Source organism: Neopelma chrysocephalum, unplaced genomic scaffold (genome assembly GCF_003984885.1).
Source record: "Neopelma chrysocephalum unplaced genomic scaffold, ASM398488v2 Primary Assembly neopelma1_103b, whole genome shotgun sequence".
Lineage (NCBI taxonomy): Eukaryota > Metazoa > Chordata > Aves > Passeriformes > Pipridae > Neopelma > Neopelma chrysocephalum.
Genome location: NW_020897767.1, coordinates 6,849,019 through 6,866,092, shown reverse-complemented (window position 1 = coordinate 6,866,092; position 17,074 = coordinate 6,849,019). Strand labels below are relative to the sequence as shown.

At 37.7% G+C, this 17,074-nt stretch overlaps 1 protein-coding gene across 1 annotated transcript in view; it reads left to right on the top strand.

Annotated features, from left to right (window-relative positions):
• Positions 1-17,074, top strand: part of MGAT5 (alpha-1,6-mannosylglycoprotein 6-beta-N-acetylglucosaminyltransferase) — a 121,480-nt gene that overhangs the window by 88,855 nt on the left and 15,551 nt on the right. Inside the window, exons 12-13 of the mRNA XM_027695918.1 lie at positions 7,931-8,080; positions 15,767-15,913. Coding sequence (XP_027551719.1) covers positions 7,931-8,080; positions 15,767-15,913 — 297 coding nt within the window. The remainder of the gene's footprint in view (positions 1-7,930; positions 8,081-15,766; positions 15,914-17,074) is intronic.

Here is a 17,074-nt window from a genome sequence, read left to right as displayed (position 1 = left end):
TCTCATTATCAGTCTCTCAGGAACAGTTGCTTGCCATAAGCATCTAAACTTCCTGACCTGATTTGTAGTGCACATCAGCAGAACAACCTGTTGAATCCTAGTTGGATTTAAGGAACAAGATAGTTGCTTAGTCACCAGGGTTTTTTTCACTGACATATATATCTTTCTCAGTTTATTTAGTCTGCATGAATTCAGAAATATGTATTAATAGTTGATATGCCCAGAGGGGAGATTTGTGACTGCCTGGTCTCAGATTCTGTATGGCACACTTATTCATGGACCAATTAAGACAAAAACATGGCTTTTTGGAAAAGAACATCCAATTTTGACTTTTAAATAGCACACAGTTGAAACCCCACTGTTTCCTCTGGTAAAGTTGTCAAATAATTGCCTTCTCCCTTAAGACTTTGCATTGTTTCTGGTACAAGTTTACATATGGTAATTTCCAGTCCTAGTAGGAGTTAGACTTTCTCTACTGACCTGCTGATGTTTCTGTTCTGTTTCCCTGTAGGAATATATAGGTTGAGGTCAAAGTAACCTGTAGTCATCTCCTGAAAAGCCTATATATGCTGAACCCGTGAGAGCTTTGTGCTTCCTAATCCTTAAGTGATCTCACATGTCTGTTTTCTCTGAACCTTCTCAGGATTATTCACATTCCTCTTGAAATGTGAATGTTAGCAAAGGGCACGTGGGCCATACCAGCACAAAATCCAAAAGGAAATACTATGTGCATTGTTAGGCAGATCCCCTTTTCACCAGTGGGAACTCGGGTTTAGGCGACTTCTCTGCCAAGTCCTTTGTAACATGTTTTAGAAGTGCTGCTTTTCAAGTCAGTGCTCTGTTTCTCTTGGTATTGCCTGTCTTGTTTTTTCTGAGATGTGATTGGATGTCTGGCCATATTAAAATGGGTACTGTATGCTTGTAACATCAAGCACGTTAAAACTGTAACTTGCAGATTGTAACTGCAGTCATGCACATATGCACTCGTATATAAAGCGCAAATCACTGCAGACAGACTTTGAATCAGTTACAGTGTGGCTTGTCTTATCTGGAGTGATAAAATCCAATTCTTGTGATCAAGAGAAAGCCTGAACTAATCTTGTGTCTGTGTAATTTGCTTATTTCACGTTTCCTTCATTTTCCCTGTTCAGTGCTCTTTTCATCTGCCACCATGTCTTGTAAGGAGCCAGACTAATCTATTTATCCTGCTCCTGTTCTTTATATTGAACATGGCCAATTAACACGAAGTGTAATCTCCACAGAATACACGTGTCACTGCTGGGTCTGATCAGTCATTAGAGAAGCACAGTGTGGAGGGGAAAGCATCCCAGTCCCATAGACTGTGGTGTTTTTGGGGAACAGCAGTTGTGAATAGATTGTTTAATTTTTAACCAAGCAGATTGAAGTGGAACTGAAGTATGCATAGGACCATTTTTCCCTGGGGGTGGGACTGGTATAGCGAACTGCTGTCATAGTTTTATATAGGCATGGACATGGGTTCTTTTCTTGTGTGACTGTGCCTGACTCAGTAACATTCATCCCATATTATAGTAAGCAAGTCTGGGTATGCTTTGCTGGAGGTCAGGAAGGATTTGTGCTGCAAAGAGCATAAGAGAAATCTTGTTATTTTCCTCTAATAACTAAATCAGTCTTAAGTGGGTTGAGGATTAGAAATAGGAGACTCTAAAGAATTTTGCCACATTCCTAAGGGTTATATTTAGAGGTAAGCTGTCAAGGGCAACATTTGCCAAGTTTTGGATGTGTTTGTTATAAAGGTTTGGGGTTTTGTCTGGCATTTCTGGCAGTACTAAGGAGTAAAAAGAGTCCTATTCCTGCCAAAATGGGGAAAAAAAAAAGGAATGAGTAAAATGTGAGTGAAACCCATAATGCTCTCCATTATCAAAATTGGCTTTAATTACAGAATATTTCAATTATAAAGGAATGTTTGAAGCCTTTTATGTTGCTTTAGCTCCTGTTTTGGTTTGTCTTTTCTTTGGTCTTCTTCCTGCAACTTCCTGTCATTATATTCCACTAATTTTACCTTTAATCCTAGAAAGAAGAAAGAGTCGAGATTCATTTTGCACTATTTGCTATTTCTCTTTTGTGGGGTGCTGTGAGAGAAGTCAGAGTGTTGCTTGTATCAGAAAATAGTCATTAACGCATAGCATAAGTGTATGATGATTGCTTTAGTACTTTATTATAGAGTATTGGAGCTGTCTTGAACATATTTGTCTATTTAGAGGCAAAATAACATGTGAATTTGTTTCTAATGCCACTTGACAAGATGGGCATTCTTCTTATATATACTGTCTGCATAACAAGTTTAGAAGCATTGGAGATTGGAAATGGTTATCTTTAGCTTGTTCTCAATGGCAAAGCACATCAGTGAGGCTGTTCTTACTAATGTCTCCCCTTTAGAACTCCAGGTGACGTATAATATTCCCATCATATGCATGAAGTGGGAGGAAAGTCAGAGAGGAAGAATTATACTTGTAGGAATAGTTCTGTTACAGGCAGAAATCAGTGTCTTACTGCTTGCAGTATTGCCTTCCTTTCCTTCTGATTGGTTTTTGTACCTCATATTTAGCAATGTACTTTGAATGAACATTTCGTTTCTGCTTTTTAACTAAAAGAAACATAAGGAAAGGGACAAAAGTTCCTTTGCATCTTTTCTCTCCTATGTGGTCAGGGCATTCAAAAACTTGTCATCTTTGTATTCTGTGTTCCTCCAAACGTACAGCAGCACTGTGTGCTTATCAATTGATCAAAACTCTTACCCTAGTTGCTGTCATCAGACACCAGGAGCACTGTCCTGCTTTATGTCACATAAAAAATTGAAATGAGCCAGACACTTTACTTAAGCAACATTTCTGAAATTCACCATTTCCTTCTGAAAGAAGTATGGATCAAAAAAGCCAAGTAAATCAAAGCACACAAGCAGTTATAGGTGCAGTAAATAAGCATGCATGTATGTACGCTTTTAAAGGCTTATTCTTGAATATTTATTGTGAAAATCAGAATTTAATTTAGTACCAGGAAAGAAAGAAAACTGGTTTTTATGAATATTTACCTTTCAGACAGGTCATTTTACAGCTTCTCATTTTACAGAACTCTTGAGCTGCAAAATGAATTAGTGAAGCCTTACAGTACTGATCAACACAGTCATCTACAAGTCTTTGGTTAGCAAAAAACCAACACAACCTTTTCGTCCTGTGACCCCACTCTATTTTCTTCAGTACCCCTGAACTTTTCTGCTTCAGCACTTAGAATGCACAAAGACATCTCATTGTTAGTTGTGGAAATTTCCATTCAAAGGACAGGAAATTCCTGCCTAGGTGTTAGTGTGCATTGCATGACAATGAAATTGTCAACTCTTATAAAAACCTTAGTGTTTAAAAAAACCCAAACCTTCATAAGGAGCTGAATAAGGATTTCTGGCAAAGGTTGAAGAACCGAAGTCTTTGCTGAGATGTTTTATTCATTCTTTGTGCAAAAATTATGTGTGTGCCCATGTGTGTTTTATGAAGAGATGCCTAAAAAAGAATCCATAAATGGACATTTAGGGAACAACAAGGGCATGGCAAACTTGCATAATACTTTCTTTGCATATTTTCTCTCTTTCCAGCTTTTCTAATTCAGTGTATTTTCTAAATCTGTTTCTCTATTGATAAACTGTCTGTTGACACATTTTTGAGATCTCAGTAAGAGGTGACTTCGAAGTACTTGTTTGATCATGAACCTATGCAAACATTTTTACCTTTGCAACTTTCTCTGTCATGGAGTCCCTCAAATCTCTGACCTGTTGCAGAAGGAGTTGTTAACTTTTGGATTTTTCTAAACCTGCCCCCATCAGTTTTTTGTGTCAATTATGGGTTTGTAAGCCTCTCTCATGTTCTGTCAAGTTGTCCCTTTCAAACTGGAGAATTGTTAATGACTTTGTTACAGATTTCTGTATATAACAGTGGAAACCATCCTGTATCTTGGATCCTTCTTACCCCTCTCAGAACTGTTTTCAGCTTCTTTTTGAGAAAAGGGATCAGAAGTGCAGTGGTATCCAAGGAAGGAGAGAAGAACTTTTTATAGAACAGATCAATAATATTCCCTTTATTTTTCAATTCCTTTCCAAATAATTCCTATCATTTTACTTGGTTCGTGGGTGGACTGACTGCTACTGAACAATGGACTGTTTTTTTTCATGGACCATGATCATACATTATGTAATGCAAAGTCTTCATTCTTGAGTGACTCTGGGTAGCTCAGGTTTTTTTTAATGCATGAAACGAGGACTAGTTTTTAACATGTGTGTCTCTTTAGTTATGTTAAATTTATTGGATAGTCTGTTTTCTTGTCACTGTGTCCCTTACTGAGATTACTGAGGGGGGCTTTTTCAAAAAGCTTTAAAACCCCAAGTGTTCAATATTATGATGTTTTTCTGCAACATTTTGAAGTTAGTTTCAGTTTTGCACCTTTGAATAGTGTGTATTAACAGCACACTTTTGTCACTTCTCTGTTCTCTTTCTCATGATGACTATTCATTCACAAGAGTGATTCCCAATCTCTCCCAAAGATTTAGTCCCTTTAAGATCCTTAAAGATTTTCTACATGCTGCTTGGCTTCTTTAGAGAACACTACCAGGGAGAGAGGATTTCCTTGGACAGGAAGAATTGACTATTGTAATTTTGATGGGTTTAAATGGTCACGTAGTTAACACTTTATTGAAATTTCTGATAATTTGTTCAGTGTAGAATTCACACTTGTTAGTCATGAATCTTTTCCACATCTATTTATAAATTCAGTGGCTAGCAGTTTGAAAATTTCGTATTTGAGCTCCCAGGGACATCACCTACTTTTTGTGATTTAGCACTGTAAAACTCTTACGGTTAAACACTATTTATTTAACTTTCTTAATACTCCCCAGCCCTTGTGCTCTCTTCTAGTTCCCTCGTAGACAGGATTTTCATCATTCGAGGATGTCTTGAAAAGCCTTTGATGACAGTTCTTGAGCAGAGGTTATATTTGCATCACAATCACAATTGTCAAACATTGCAGGTACACTGCATTTTGGCTTATTTTTGACTTGACACTTCGACAGATAAGCTCCAAGATATTAGGACTTCTAGACTTAACAGTATGCATTTAGGATATATACAAGGATATATCCCAGTACTAACTTTTCTGAATTACATTTGTCATGCTTTATGAAACCATTGCCTCCTGAATTTTTCAATATTAGAAAGTGAGGCTGGATATATGGGCTCTTTTACATACATTTTACAGTCTGAACTTTCAACCCATAGAGGAGTTTAGAACTCTGAATCAAGCTCTTCTGTAATGCAGTGGGCCTGTAATTCTGCATATGTGGTTCTTAGTTTGATTCAGTGCTGAATTTTTGGTGTTTTGTGAAGGCACCCAAATGGTCCAAAATTGCAAAATACTGTCATTACCTTGGACTGACAAACTGTTGGTAAAGCATAGTTGTTAATTACCACCATCTACTACCTCAAGAAAACTAAGAGCAGAGTTTAGTTCTTGATGAGTTTTTTTAGCTTTTATATTTAAATTTTTCACCCACCAAACTTAAAATTTCACCTCTTCATACTGTGCCTTCTTGTCAATATTGTCCTAGGTGAAGACTTATCAAATAGTTGTCACTTGATGAGAAAGGCCTTATCATGGTGCTTTTAAAAGTAGGTGGAAATGATTGATGAACAGTAATAACAGTTCTGCAGTCAGTGATCAACAAAAAGTACTTTCCTGAATGGCATGTTTATTTTAGCTGCTGAAAAATTGTTTCAGAAAAGGTTTGTATAGCTGTTACTCACTGTTACACTTCCATTTTGATTCTGAGGAGAAATAATTTGCTTTTTTTTAATGTGATTATCTTCCATGCTCCAAGTCTTGGTTTGCAGTGTGGACAGCAGGATGAATAGTGCAGTTAGGTGCACACTGCAGAGAATGCTGGGTTTGCATTACTAGCCAACAGTAATTCTTCTTTGCATTAATTTTGGAGAAAGTAAAAATCTGGAGTTTACTGTCAAGTGATTTAAGATAAAAGAATAATTATACCTGCTCCCTAGCAGGCAAACTCAAGAAGTGCATAAATAGTAGAAGGAATGTTGATATTTCGTTTGCAAGTCAAATTTCTTGATTTATTTACATGTAACCTTTCCATTTATAAATGTCATATTTACACTTTCTCATTTTCCACTTCAGTGTTTTTAGTGTTCAGAATCAGTGTCCTGGTTATTTTTGTAAATTATTTTGGCTTCTTACAATATATACCTTTATGATCAAAAATAACACTCTGCAAGGAATGTGGAAATTCAGGACTACTTAATTGCAAAAGGAGAGAAATGTGAGATCTAGGCAAGGTATAAGGTGCTGATAATATTTTTACGGTGCTTGATAGATGGTTATGAAAGCAGTTGCTTTTGAGTTGAAGTAAGTAAGAAAATTAAGGAGTGAGGATTCTCTTTGGGATTCTAAATGTTTTATCTGTGGTTTTAGACTCTGAATCATGAAAGAAGTTAGTCATATCTTTAAGTAATGCTTCCAGTTAATGTTATGGACAGTTAATGTTCAATTCAAATCTGAAGTAAAGGGAAAAATAAAAAATAGAGCAAGCTTTTAGTTTTTTGAATAATTTGTGTTAATTAATAATACCAGCAGCTACATTGAACAAGAAAGCATCTTTGTCTTCATCTTTTGGCCATTTTATGTAATACTTAGCCCAGGACATTGTCTGGCCAGTGCAGTCTTGGCATAGCTGCCAGAGTAAGGAGATTTATTAATGAGGCAGGTCCTCCACTTCAGCACAACCAGGGTCCCTAACAGAGCAGGCTAAAGCAAGGAGCCCATCATTATGTACATTAAATACCCTGTGCATTCAAATGCATCCCAACAATTCATTTAGCAAGGAAGCTGTAAGAAGTGATAGCATTCATTCACCTAGGCCTGATACTTTACTGCTCCTCCAGGATCTGAAAAGACAGGATTTTCACCAGTCTACTTGCCCTTTGAATGAACTTCAGTAAAATTTTTGGCCAGCTTTCACACAGGGCTGTGGAGGAACAGAATTTACATGACAAAAATAGTGAGTGAAAGTAGAATTCTTAAAAACTCGCTTGCTGCCAAGAAGTGTAGAAACTTGTTGCCTGATTTTAGAGCTATTACTAAGACTATGTGCAAATATTGAGGGAGAATCTTCTGATCTGTGCTGCGTACTGCGTGTAAATACTGTCTTTAGCTAATTGCCTTTGGAATGCCAGTAGTCTTTAAAACTCAAAAAACATATGGCATTGAAAATTAAAGTAAATCTTGTTTGCAAATTAGGATGGTGTACAATTTTTTCATAATTTTTTTTTTAAATGCAACACTAAAGCCCTTACTCTTCTCTGCATTTTTTCCAAAATGCCTTTGAAACTTAAGGTAAGTGGAATATTTGTAGGCATCTCATGGGACTCAGATAATGGGTATTTAGATAAAGGTGTGTGTTCAGTTCTTCAGTTGGCAAGACTACGTCTTACTAAGGTGACATTCACAGTTTTCTTCACAAAGAAGGTAAACTAATTCTTGCGCATCTCTGACAAAAACGGTGAAAAATTGCTATTTCAAAATGAGGGTTTAGTATTTTTAGGCCAAGTATAGTTTAGGCATACTGAGATTGCAGCTGTCTGGTGGTGACCTGGTTTTTGTCCAGTTAGAAATTAAGAGGACCTTGGTATAGATTTATTTATACCTAGACTATGAATGAAAAAGCTGCAGTTTACTTCCAGTCTAGAAGAAAACAAAACTAATAATGTAATGAAAGATCAAACATAGAGATCAAATAAGAATGAGTGAATTTCTCTTACTGGCTTTTGAATACTGGATTGAATATTGCGGCTTCAAATTTGTAAAGACTGAAAATATTTTATCATTGCCATTACAGGATAAGAAGGCTTATCTGGATGTCATCCACACCTATATGGAGGTCCATGGAACTGTTCATGGGACAAGCACCATGTATATTCCTGGCTATGTAAAAAACCATGGGATACTCAGCGGGCGGGATTTGCAGTTTCTACTGAGAGAAACCAAAGTAAGTTTGTCAAGTGGGAGTGGTGGCAAAAATAGCTCCGGATAGGCAGTGTCTGGAGTGCATGCATTTCACCTCCTATGAATAAGCTCCTAATTTAAAAGCACTGGGAAAAAAATTATCAAATGTGAAGGATCTTAAGTCATCTTCTGTGTGCTAAGAATACATTTCTCATCATGTCCATGTTTTTTGGATTGACAGCTCTTATTAGAAAATTGACGTGACAACCTATAGGCACATTTAACAACCAGCTTGAGAAACAGGGATAAATGCATTTTTCATTTTCTTCAGTGTGATATTCAGCTCAAGGAGATTATCAGCTGAGAGTGTGCTTTGTTTCCCATCCCTGAGGTCAAAGTTAGGTAACAGCCGAGAGCTGTGCAGTCGCATGCTTGCTCTGCCCTAGCAATGACTTTAACCCAGAGCGACCCTGCTCTCTCAGGGAGAAAAGAAAAGCAAGCACTTCATTTGCCATTCATGTCCTTCCTCTGCTTCAGCTGTGCAGAGAGAGTGAGCAAAAGAGCATGCTTTTTGTGGTGTGCTTTGCCTGTGGCTCCAGAGTCAAGGGAACTCAAGATAAGGGACGATATGGAAATAAATAACTTCTGTCCCCATAGTTAAAATGCTTTGTTGGGATTCTGTGCCATTCCCGAAATCTTTGTGGCACTTTACAACATTAAAACACTTTGGTAGTTTACATTTAAATAGGATGTTTAACTTCAAGTTGGTGAAAGAAGAGGGTTGTATGTTTAAAATTAGCAAAATCTGTGGAACTGCGTCCCTGTTGATAGTTTCTTGCTGTGCACTTCTACAGAAAAATCTATTAAAAAAAAAAAAAAAGGAAAGAAAAGAGCAAGCCACTCCCAGGCTTCCCACACAAATGTAGAGATCTCCATCTTTAAGTACTTGGGAAAATGTTGGTAATTTGACATCTCTGTGTGACAGCTGTTGGTAAATTATGAGTTTTTAAAGGCAACCACTGTGTGTATGTACTTGATGCATACAGATACACATAATGTTGCACATTAAAAAGTCAACATTTACTTTCGTCATAGATAATCTGAGATTACACAGCTTTTGCCTGTGTGGAGTAGGAAATCCCTGTGTTAATCATAATGTGGGAAGAATATTGACCTTGTAATAACCCCAAGCACGAACAGTGCCTCCTGAAAAAAACGTGTCTTCTATTCACTGAAATAGTAAAAGAAGCTAATGGAATCCCTGTAGAATTATTCAGTCCTTATAATTTACAAATAGCAGTTCATAATAATAGTTATGTTTGCCTGTGTCTTCATCTAGGTCTTTATCAGCCATTTTACAGGTATCACAATAAAAGACTTGCTTTTCAATATTAACTAGATAACTCATCTAGTTGTTATTGGTTATATTTGTTGTGTTCTAAGATGCAATGTAAAGACACATTCAATTTAGGACAAATTCAAGTTGATACCTACATATTATGCAGCTTAGTTGCATGGATTCTGTGTCACAGGAAGTAGCAGAGTAGCTTCACTCAATTTTGACTAGTAATTGGAATATCAGATGGAAGAGACTGTCTTGTGATTGTGAAGTGCTCCCGAGACAGTAAGTTGCTTATTTTCCACAAGAAGGATTTGGTGAAAAGCATGGATCTGCACTGTACTGTTATCGGAGTCCTACAAGCACTTTAGGTTTTCATGATTTTCTCTACTATTGTTCAGCATTGGTTATGGTCGGGTTTTTCCTTCATAATGTTGGGGAAAATCGCCTGAGAATTTGCTGCATTTCTTAGTAGATGACACTGGGAAACACATCAGTGTGTTTCAGAACCCTGTATAAGGAAGTCATATTTTTATCAATTATCCCCAATTATCTTTTTGATACAATCTTTCTTAATAAACTTTTTTTAAAAATTACATCTGCAAATAATATTTTCATGTGGCTTTTCTGAACTTTTGTTAGCAGGTTTGCAAATGACAAAAGCTGTTTTCCTTTTAAGGAAATTATTTATTTATGATGCAGCCAGGCTAACAAAACTTTGCCTTGATAATAAGCCATTAATAGTCCATCTGCTTCTCCTCATACTTATTACTGTCGGGGAAATGGGAGTGCAATGTATTTCTAATGTTGCACTGAAATGAAATTAAATATGGCTTACTGCATCAGGAATTTTGCTTATTATTCCTGTCTGATACTGTTTCAATATATCTAATTGAACAGAAGAAGTGAAACAGCAGCATCTGGGGTTTGAAAATGGAAACTGAGATTTACCATCTAATTTGTTTGGACATTTTTAGTTGAAGGTGGATTGGGAGGGTGTGCAGGGAGTAGTGGGGTTTATGTTTTTTGCTGGCTGATGCTTAGTATCCCATAGGTATTCCGGCTGTTCTGCCTTAGCATATGGTTACCTGTCAGTGTTGATCAACACATGTACTTGTTCTAAGTCTTCTTGTTGCTTGTATGTTCACAGTTTCAGATTCTGATACCCTTTAAGAGGCAATACTTGAATGTAGCTGGTTATAAAATACCACTCACCTGTCACTAGTGGCCATCTGCTGTGTATGTAGGTCAGTTGTGTGTTTATATCAAATGGATCATGGCTTGAATTTCTAAAACAAGTGCAGGTTTTCCGCAAAAATCAGGCTGACTTGAATGGGAGCTTTGTGCCCTGAGGACCCCAGTGTGTGTGTGCACATGCATACGGTGATGTACAAGGACACTTTTTTACCATAATCACTTTATTCACTAGGCAACATGGCCAGAGTCCCCTAATGAATTTAGTTAGGGGGTTTTGTCACCAGACTATCCATGTGCTGCAAGTGTGTGAATAAGCAGAGCCATAACTCTGGGCTGGGAACATCTGTGGGTACAATGCTGGCCAGGACCATCAAGGGCTGCTGTTGCTGTCTCCCAGCAGCAACCTTTGTCTTTAGGCTTCCAGAAGCTTTCAGATGTTTTGAGACCAAGGGCAAGAATTCTCTGTCATTGCTTGTGATGTCAACACTGTGTTTGGAAGTTTTTCTAAGGTCAGCTGACAAATGTTCTGGTTTTCACAGAGTGAGGGCTAAATAATACTTTAACAAATCAGATGGTTCAGTGTACTCAGAAGTGTCAGTTTATGTTGAACTGCTTCATTTTGCCCTTAGACAGCAAAATACCAATAGGTAGTGGCTCAGTCCTGTGATTCTTAGTCAGAGCTTTGCATTCCCAAAATGTATTTGGTCTCTGTAGGACACAGTTATTCTCAGAAGCATGCAGCTGCCATTTCATTCTGGTGTGTGTTATAAAGCAGCACATTTCAGAATAAGTGAGTTTTCCAGTCAGGAGGGGGCTGTTTGAGCCTCATCATGGCTAGTTCAGCTGTGTAGTGCATGACAAAAACGAGACATGTCTACAGTTTCTAATGAGAAGATGTAAAGCCATTCATCACGTCTGAGGAAAATAGGGTAGGCGAGCTGGCAGCCTTCCTGCCAACTTCCATGGCTCCTTGCCAAGTGGGCAGCTGGAGGAGTTGGACTAGACTCTCTTGGAAGAACCAGTATTGAATTCTTGAGAAATATTTCTCCTTTCGAGAAAGTTTCAGATGCAACTTTTTGCTTCAGGTCACTGTACATTTTTGAGGGAGCTCAAATTCTTTTACTAAGTGGGATTTATGGTTTCTGAGTGGTGATTAATAAAAACCGGAGCAACACCCTGCCTAGACAGAGACAGGAAAACAAACTGTTTTTCATATTGCCTTTTATGAAGGACTATCTATTTTTACTTCCACATGCTTCACAAAATCAGCTGAAAGGACATTTAACTAGTGATTCTATTCTCAAGTTGTTTCAATCACAAAAGAATTGACTTTTCCAGAAAGTATTTTATATTCATGAGGAAAATATAGCAAGATAGTTAACCTTTGCTATATTCCTCTTTCTGTAGTTCAGAAGATAATATATAAGTTCAGTAAGGAGGCATATAAAAGTGGTGATAAACCTACCAACCTGACAGAATAAATTAGATAAAGTGCAGTAATGTCAGAAAGGGGAGAGGAGAAGATAAACACTCCTGTTCATGGAACTATAGCATTTAGTCTCTGGAATATGAAATTTTTTCTCTTAAATATTCAGCTAGTCATAATTACAGTCAGTGAAGTAAAGCATTCACTCCTTATTTTTTACTTTTGGCTGTAATTTAGAAAGCCTGTTTGTTTGCTTATTCATTTTAATAATAGTTTGATATGGTACTGTAAACTCCACAAATTGCTTAGCATCAGCTGAAAGTCAATGGTTTCCGAAAAAAATAGAAACACACCGTTTTTTCACAGGAGTGGTTGTGAGTCACTTTTTGTGCCAGAAAATCTCCACTTAAATACTGCAGTGTGAGAGGACTGCCTACATTATAATCAGAAAAGAGTGGTGTCTTGACTAGTGTGATGCTGGGTGGCCAACTCAAAATTCTGAAATTCCAAACGAGGGGCTCAGTTCATTGCAAAGGCAGAAGAGGTTCCTGAAGAACCTTTTTAATGAAAACCTAAGTATTCCTGCTTGAGGGTTTCAATACCTGCTTTACTCAAGTTGGGCAAGTGAGATTGCAGATACAAATCCCCTTTTTTGATTCATGCAGACCTACAGGCACAGACACATCTGGGTAGCAGACCTTACTAAAAAGGAACGTTTTCCTAAAAAACCCACACTGCTGTTACCATGATGATTTTACATCTGCATTTATTTGCTGTTATCCCTTTTAGATATACTTTTATACTGTAATCTCCCCCTGGCAATCATCACGTTGCATGAGGCATCAGCCTACAGAGCTGATTGTGCCATGTGCCCACTTAAAGCACTGTGGGAAAAATAATGGTTCTTGCTTTAAGAAGCATTTGAAAGGTGAGCAAAATGCTCACACACAGAACATGAAATGGTTTCAAGCACTAATCAACTAGCAGAGCATAAAGGAATTCTATCCTGCATGGCAATTCTGCTGCAGCTAACAAAGTCAGATCAGGGCTAATATTTTTAGCCACATGTACCCACTGTGTTGTTACCAACATGGTCACTCACATCTGGAGTTTTGCAATGTAGATCTTCAGCTGTGGGATGGAGGTGCCTCTTTGTGGTGGAATGGGTTACCAGACATAGTGACTGGTAAGAAAGTATCCTAAAAACCATAGTGGGGTGGAGGCAACAGTGTGCATCTATATCAAAAAATAGTGGAAAAACAGTCCGTTCTAAATCTTTACTCTTTGTGGGGCAGAGCCTTGTCTTCCTCACAGCCTCAACTGTTCTGAGGATGGATGGTACCTGAAAACTGTTGACTGTTATTTCTACTTTTTTCTTTTTTTACTTGTTTTTCAATTAGTGACTTGCAGGATTTGTTGCATTCTCTTAGGAAGTACCTTGACAGATTGTTTTAGCCTTTCTGGAAATAACAAGGTGCATATAATTCAAATGATTAGGAAACGAGAGCATTGCGAGTTACAAAAATGGCCTGTGTTCTCTAATACCTGCTCTTTTAATCAGAATGAACAAAACTCTCTCAAAGGCATTTAAGATATTTCTCAGCTTTGCTCTTTATTCCATATAAAAATACTGGCTGACCAAGGAACATTAGAGACTCACAGAATGGTTGGGTTGGAAGGGACCTTAAAGATCATCTAGTTCCAACACCCCTGCCACGGGCAAGGACACCTTCCACATCATAAAGGACAATTTTCAGGAGCAGGGTCTAGATTCAGTTTGGGAATTTCAGCTGACTTGATGACAATGTGAATGGAGACTGATAGAAGATTTTGGAGGGCTGAAAAAAGGACTTAGTGGAGCTACAGGCAGCTGTTGCAACCTCGGGCCAACAGGCAGCACACACACACTGTTCTAGTGATCAGACACATCCTTCTTTCTTCTTTCAAAGGTGCAGTGCTGCTTAGAGGTGAGGTTGGAAAATGGATGAGAAACAGGTGGTAAGCTATTTATTATAGATTAAGTGATGACAGTGTGCTCTGTGCTGTCAAAACATAAACCCATGTTTCTTTCCCCATGGAGCTTCCTCCAAAATAAATGGACCAGTCAGACACAGAACTCAGCAGTGCACAGCAGCAGTTTATTAAAAAAGTGCAAAACTAAGCAAACAACTCAGCATTCCCTACCTAACAGACAAACACAGGATCATAGGAGAATTGATACTTCAGATGGGTTTAATTGCTGGTTCTCAGCTGGTTTTCTGCCTGAACTAAGGAGTAGTTTAAATAAATAATATTTTATGTGCAGATTGCATGAAATGGTTCCATATCCATAAGTCATTATTTTCAAGACATACCTTTCTGTAAATTCAGCCTCTTTTTAGATGAAATTTAATATGTATCTCATCTGACTGACAGGTAATATATCTTATGCCATATATAAAACCTGAATTTAGATAATCTGTCTTTAATGGAGATAGTCTTCCAGATCTTTTTCTTATCAGCCACGGGAGAGTTTCTATAAGATTTAAATCTGCGAGATAGCTGGGAAACTTTTTGCAAGCAGGCAACTTTTTAAAACTGAATATTGAAAACTGAAATAACAATATTCAACTCCATGCAGTGCAAATTGTATGTCCTCAACTATGCTGAGAAGTGTTAACATGCATTTTTTTTAAATGAGCCAACTCTGAATTTATAGTGTTGTTGCCATGGGATGGAGAGGATTGATGCTGCAATGCCTGTGCACGGCAAGACTGAATACAGGTTTATGCACCAGCTCCTAGGAAGAGCCTCCAGCTGTGAATGTTCTTTTAGCAGGATTCATTTCCATGTTGCAGAAGATTTAATGCAGAATAGTATATTTTGACCTGCTTGAATACATGCATCCTGAATACATGATCCTAATAGTTATGAAGGTTGTGCTTTATTTTCTTGTAAAAGGCAGTAGCTCTCTCCATACATACATTAAGTTATGCAGCAGTGCTGAGAAATTGCTGTTACAAATCAGAGCTTGTATTTCTCCCATTATATCTGGACACTCAAATGAAGATGAAGAATCCTATGTTTAATTCAGGGGAGTTAATTATCTTTGGCCAGGAAAGGGGTCAAGATTTTTTCAGGCAACTCTGAAGAAAACATTTAATGTCTTTTTATATTTTCCAGAGCACCTGTAATCTCAGGTGATGTAGGAAAAGCTTTAGGATGCTTTTTTGCTCTGGTTTCCCTTGGAGGCGTTGAACCCTCCGAAGCCTGTGCAGGCTCTTGCTGCCTCGGCACAGCGCCGTGAGCTGATGTTTGCTGCCACCTACCGTTTTAATTAGGAGCCTTAATTAGTGTGCCAGGAGCAAGTTCATGTTGGCAAACCCAGCAGGTTTGGAAGAGGGGGAAAACACTAGTGTAGCTGTTCCTTGAGCCTGCTGCCTGTACCTGTAGGAAAGCACCAGCAGTTTCATTTCAACCGCAATCAAACCACTAACTTTGGTTTTTCTTCAAAAAAATAAGTGAAAGGGTTTGTTGTTGCCTCAGCTCCATGGAAAACCACCTCAGCTCATTACAGAAGATTATTGTCAAATGTGTTTTACAGGACATTCCATTACTGCTTGGGTGGGAGGGGGTGAGCTATTGAATTTATCCCATTTTATTCTTAACATTTTTTTTTTTTAGGCTGGTACATTTAGAATGGGTTATTGTTTATTTTAAACTAGCACTCAGCTTTGTATTCTTGTAAATAACAAAAATTAAAACAGCCCTTGTTTTCTGTTTTTCAGCTGTTTGTTGGTCTTGGATTTCCATATGAAGGGCCGGCTCCCTTAGAGGCTATTGCTAATGGATGTGCTTTTCTAAATTTAAGATTTAACCCACCAAAAAGTAGCAAAAACACAGATTTTTTCAAAGGCAAACCTACACTCCGAGAGGTAAGCTTTATCAGTCTTGGTAATTTCTTTTATTGAAAGTGATTGTGGATGTTTTTTTTAGTGACACAGTGTAGGGAAAATTGCATAAATGTTCACGGTTTATTGCCAAAGGTGTGCAACTGCTTTTTTCTTTAGCCATTGATGGGATTATGAGTCCTTATTTTTATAGGATAATCAAAATATTTTTGTTAATATACTGTTAAACTTTACCTCTAGATTTGCCTATATGTACATTTTGTTACTTCTTATTGGTAGAACTGAAGTTTCATTTGGAAATCTGATGTTCTGCCCAGGAACAGATCATCATCTGACACATGATGTGTCATTTGAAAGTGGTTTTATTTTGTGGAAGAGACAGACATTGCAGTGTACTGTGCAGGAAGTAAATAGGCACTGAAATAAATTATGAAAATGGCATTTGTGGGTGGTTGTGTGTGTTTTGGGATTTTTTTTTCTCCAGAAAGGATCTGTTCAAGGCACTGTTGAGCTGAGGTATTAATGTTCACAGCCCATAGTGTTTGTGGTTAAACACTGGAGACTTTTGGAGAACTGACTCTTGAAGAGAACAGGAAAACCAAACTTCAAGCTTTCAAAACAGCCAGTGTGTTTAGACTTTAGTAAGAAATAAATGAGGCTAAGTAAACTAACCCCTCATCCTGGCACTGACTTTGGAATATTTTTCGTCTTCAGTGTAGGTAAAATTCAGCCCATACCACTTACAAGCATTTAACAGTCACGTAGCCATTTCTGACATTAGCACTTTTGTCTGTGACCATGGCTTGTTCATAGGTGTATATACATATTTCCTTTACATATTTACCTGAAGGGAAAGCTCTCAGGTAATATGTAGATGATGAGAACTTTGTACAGCCTTATTTCCCAATTCTGGTTACTCTTGGGCCATATAAATTGCATTCTGATCAGCATCAGCTGGTCGAACAAAAGACAGTTTCCCATTTTAAACCAGTAACATAAATTCCTTATGATTTTTATGATCCAGGACTGTAATCGCCTTTTAGCTTGTTATACATTGAATTCATGTCCTGTACAAACTGAAACCTGCCCCTTCTCACAGTTTGTGTTGCTAATAAAGAAGACAGAAATAAGGAAACAAAAGCCTGTTTAACCTTCTTCTTGGGCTTGCACCTCTCAAACCTTTTC